Source organism: Nicotiana tomentosiformis, chromosome 2, assembly GCF_000390325.3.
Source record: "Nicotiana tomentosiformis chromosome 2, ASM39032v3, whole genome shotgun sequence".
NCBI classification, from domain to species: domain Eukaryota; kingdom Viridiplantae; phylum Streptophyta; class Magnoliopsida; order Solanales; family Solanaceae; genus Nicotiana; species Nicotiana tomentosiformis.
Window position 1 is genome coordinate 123,705,917 of NC_090813.1, and position 4,352 is coordinate 123,710,268.

At 45.6% G+C, this 4,352-nt stretch overlaps 1 protein-coding gene across 1 annotated transcript; it reads right to left on the reverse strand.

The window, feature by feature from the left end:
• Positions 1-881: 881 nt before the first annotated feature.
• LOC138905540 (uncharacterized) lies at positions 882-3,432 on the reverse strand. The gene is made up of 5 exons (XM_070194061.1): positions 3,306-3,432; positions 2,554-2,682; positions 2,209-2,472; positions 1,368-1,504; positions 882-1,268 (listed from the first exon to the last, which is right to left on the reverse strand). Exons 1-5 carry the CDS (start codon positions 3,430-3,432, stop codon positions 882-884), a joined length of 1,044 nt encoding a protein of 347 aa, XP_070050162.1.
• Positions 3,433-4,352: the final 920 nt, after the last annotated feature.

Consider the following 4,352-nt stretch of genomic DNA (forward strand, 5'->3'; position numbering starts at 1 on the left):
TTTTCACACGAATAAAGAGAAGTACTTTCCTTGCAATTATCCTATGTCTTAGAAAAATTTCCTCTTTACAATTTCGTACTTTTGATCTCTTAAGGAAACGATCTCAAGGGCTAGATTATAACAAGAGTTTGGATGATCACTCCCTCACTCGGGGACTGGAGTCCGAAAAACAAATTCGAACATATCGAACTATTAAACATCGGGGGAATAAGACCTCTAAGGCAACCCCCAAATTTTAAAGGCCACGACCATACCCACTCGGGGACTGTTATCTTAGGCAAGCCTGGATAACTCAGGAAATCAAGCTCATTGGGCTATACCCAAATTAAAAGGATACGGCCATATTAACACGACTCGAAGATGTCCAAGAACCGTAACATAAAATAGGCCTTCAAAATTTTCATAACCGGTTTTAAAGCCTACCCTCGACAAACTATAATCTGAGTTACTTACTTTGGGAGAACGTTCCTGGTAACACCAAACCTTCAAGATGACTCAAAAATAAAAATAATGTAAAGGCAGGATTTTTTCGAACTTACACAACCTAAGCTATTTTATGCTAAGGCATTCCGACATTTGTGAATACAAGTAATAAAGTAGAGGAAAAAATTGAAATCTGAAAGGGAAAAGAAAGCCTTGTATATATTTACCCAATAATCTTTTTACAGAATCCAAAATGGCTTAATTCAAAAATTTACAAAGGCCAAAATGGAGGCAGCATCTCTGCCCTTGGGATCTTCCCTGCCTTCAGACTCGCTTAAACTCTCGGAATCTTCCTCAGGAAAGGCCAGCTTCCGGGCCCTGGCTTCTTCTGCTTTGGCGTTCTCGATTTTAGCCAGTATATCGAAGTCCTGAGCATGGACTCCCTCGAGGGCTTCCCTTCAGGCTTTCCACCGTGCATGATCCACCATGCTCTTGTCCTGTGCTTGGATGGCCTCGACATCGACCTTGAATTGGGACACTTTAGCATCGACTTTGGTAATGGCCACGACCACCTCAGATTTGGCCGCCTCGAGTTCATTGGCCAAGTTTGCCTTATCAGAAATAGCCAAGTCCAATTGGGATTGAGGCTTCTCGATTTTCTTGACCTGCACCAAGGCCTTCTCTTTTACAGCTCGGAGCTGGGACTCGGCTGACTCCAGTTGTGCTTGGGCAGCTTCCTTTTTTGTGGCTAAGATGTCCGTATTTTTCTTGAACTCCTCAGCCTCAGCTTGAATTGTATCTACCTGTTCCCGAAGCTCCTCGATCTGTTCAAACCTTTGCGTGACCTACAGGATCGGATCGTTAGTCACTATCTTCAATTCATCTTCACTATCGTGAAGTAATAGAAATACCTACTCGGCCATCTCAGCATGCTCATTCCGAACCGTTACTAAATTGTCTTGAAGCTTCTCACTGAGAAGCTTGTAGGTTTCACTCTTCTCAGTGAGGTCCGAACCTCGGCCTCGTGGTGAGTTAATTCCTCCCGGTGTCAGAGGAAAGTCCCATGATGCAGCACTGAAGCCTGCAAGCATAAGGGAAGGTGTTATGGTTATTTACAACTTTAAATTTAGAACATATGGGAAGAAAGATACACAAAGTTACCCAATTTAATTCATGTTGGGCTTCATTGAATAGGCAGGGGGTTTCCACCTTGTCCATCACTGCCTGATCTTCTTCGGCCACCAAGCACTGAAGGTAGCTAGCAATCCCCACAGGGGCAGAGAAAACCCGGGCATCCTCTGAGATAAAGAAAGCTATTGACCGTCTTCGGTCAGGATCACGCTCGAGGCCGGGAACCGGTTCACCAATTTTGGGCTCGAGGAAGACCCACTGGCTCCAGGCGATGGTACCTTCTTTGGCACCGACAAGTCTCCGAGCCCAGTGACATTCTCGAAGGCAGTGGACTCAAATTCGTCCAAGAAGTGGTGGATATCAGTCACCCTATGAGGCCCCTTGTAAGAACGACTTTCTAACAAACCGGCCTCGCGAATCATGGCGTCTGAAATCTGAGGGGACCTGGTAATGTCGATCGCCCTAAGCTCGTCTCTCGGGATACCTTCCTCTGCTCGAGAAGTGTCGCCCCAGTCTCTCTCTCGACCCCCTTAGCTAAGGGCAGAGTGGCCTCAACCCCTTCTGGTTAGGGAGCTTGGGCTAAGACTCCCTCATCAACCTCCTCATGTCGGGACGGTCCGATTTCGACATCCGCCGGTTCACCTACCCGCACACGGGCCACCAACTGGGATTTCTCTTTTTCTTCTTCTTCTTCTTCTTCTTCGGACTCATCCCTTAATCGGTGGATTGAGTCCGAGGATAGAGCGCCGGTGCTTCCCTTAGGCTTGCGCGACCTCTTCTTCAGTTTCTTCTTTTCTGAGTTCGGAGAACTCGGGACCCTTTTCCTCTTCTTTTCATCACCCTGCTTCGGCGCAAGGGACTTGAGAGGCACATCCTCCTCACCGGATAGAGGCCTCATGGCAACATCTTTGGGGAGACCTACAAAAGAAAATAGAATGATATGAATTCGATTGTACGAGGATAGAATTAAACATTATTACATCAAAAAAGATAACTTACCATGATTACGGGCCTCCCATCGACCCTTCGATAATTCCATCCAAGCACGCTCGGAATATGATCTATGTGACACAAGGCCCTCGACCCATTCCTTGAGTTCAGGAACTACATCCGGCACTTGGGCCACAGCTACAACACCGAAAATATCGATAAGGAAGGAGATAAGAGGTAAAATAACAATATTGAACATTCAAGGCTAAGTACAACTTAAGATTCGTGTTCCATTTCTCAGGAAATGGCATGTCTTCGGTGGGGATCAGGTCCGAAGTCTTTATTCGAACAAATCGGCCCATCCAACCTCAGTCCCGAGCCTCATCTATAGTCGAGAACGGGGCCTTGCTGGCCCGACAAGCAAGCTTTATCAGCCCTCCTCGATAGAGTCGGGGACTGTAGAGGCGCATAAGGTGATCGAGGGTAAAGAGACATCCCTCAATTTTGCTTAGGAAAAATCGGAGGAGAATCACTATTCTCCAGAAGGAAGGGTGGATCTGGCCAAGAGTCACGTCATACCTCTTGCAGAACGCAATGATGATAGGGTCTAAGGGACCCAATGTGAAAGGGTAAGTTTAAACACTTAGAAAACCCTCCACGTGGGTAGTGATCGATTCCTCGGGCGAAGGTACCACCACATGTTTATCGACCCAGTTGCAATCCTCTTTAACCTTGGTGAGAAGATCATCGGTAATTGTGCATATGTACCTCGAAACCAGCTCATTGAGCTGGTACCAAGGAGGTCTTTTCAATCTTAAAACCAGCAACAGTAGGACACCCTGCTGGAATGAATTTCTCAGGATGAGATTCCACCGCAGCCCCGTCTCTAGCGGGTCGTGATGAAGAGGCGGCCTCCTTTTGCGGTACAGTCTTAGAAGTTTTTGCCATTGTAGAACAGAATAAAATGGAATTAGGATGGTATGCGATTTGCTTAAAGTTCAAGAAATTTGGGTGCAAGAGTTGCAAAGCAAAGGGATTTTTGAAAAGAAACAAGAATAGGAGGAGCTTTGAACGTAAAGTTTGAATAGAGGAAGGTTAGAGTACTTATAGCTTGCTGGTGACGGTTCAGAACCCATAGTGGCCGACCAGCAACTGACAGGCATTTTATACCTTGGTAACTGGACCGACAGAACGTTTCAATATTCATTTATTGCTTACGTCGTAGTCGGGTGTATCAGTGACATTCATCGCATACATCATGGCCCATCGAGATGGGATTCGGAAGTTCATATTGTTTCTCATCATCTTCTCTTCGAGAAATAAGGGGACTATCTATATCCGGTCAAAACCGGGCTCGCCCCTTGTGTGATTAATCGAGACTGGAATATGATAGGTTAAGGTTCGACCTCGTATTATATCGAACCATGATGCAAAATTAGATCGTCAATCTCGTGACCCAAAGACCGATCAAGATCGAGACCGAGCAAGATCGAGACCGAGCAAGATTGAAACCGAACAAGATCGAGGAAAACTTACCAAGCCAAATAACGGACAACCGAAATATCCGTGATCGGTCAAGGATCACGGTAGAAATCTCGGCACATATCAAGGAGAGGCCGAGTAATTAGCAAATCATAATATTTTTTACCCTGTATAGAATTGTACCAAGAGTAGGACACCCCTACTATATAGGGGGGGAGGGTCTGCTCATTTGTAATAGACATCATATCAACGTAACATAAAGCAATATACTGACACTTTTACTTTCTAGCTTTTATTATCTTGTTACTCAATTAGCCTGTTCATACTTCAGTTGAAACATCTTTGGTTCGAAGGTGGTCAAACTCGAGGGCCAAGGCAATTCGATA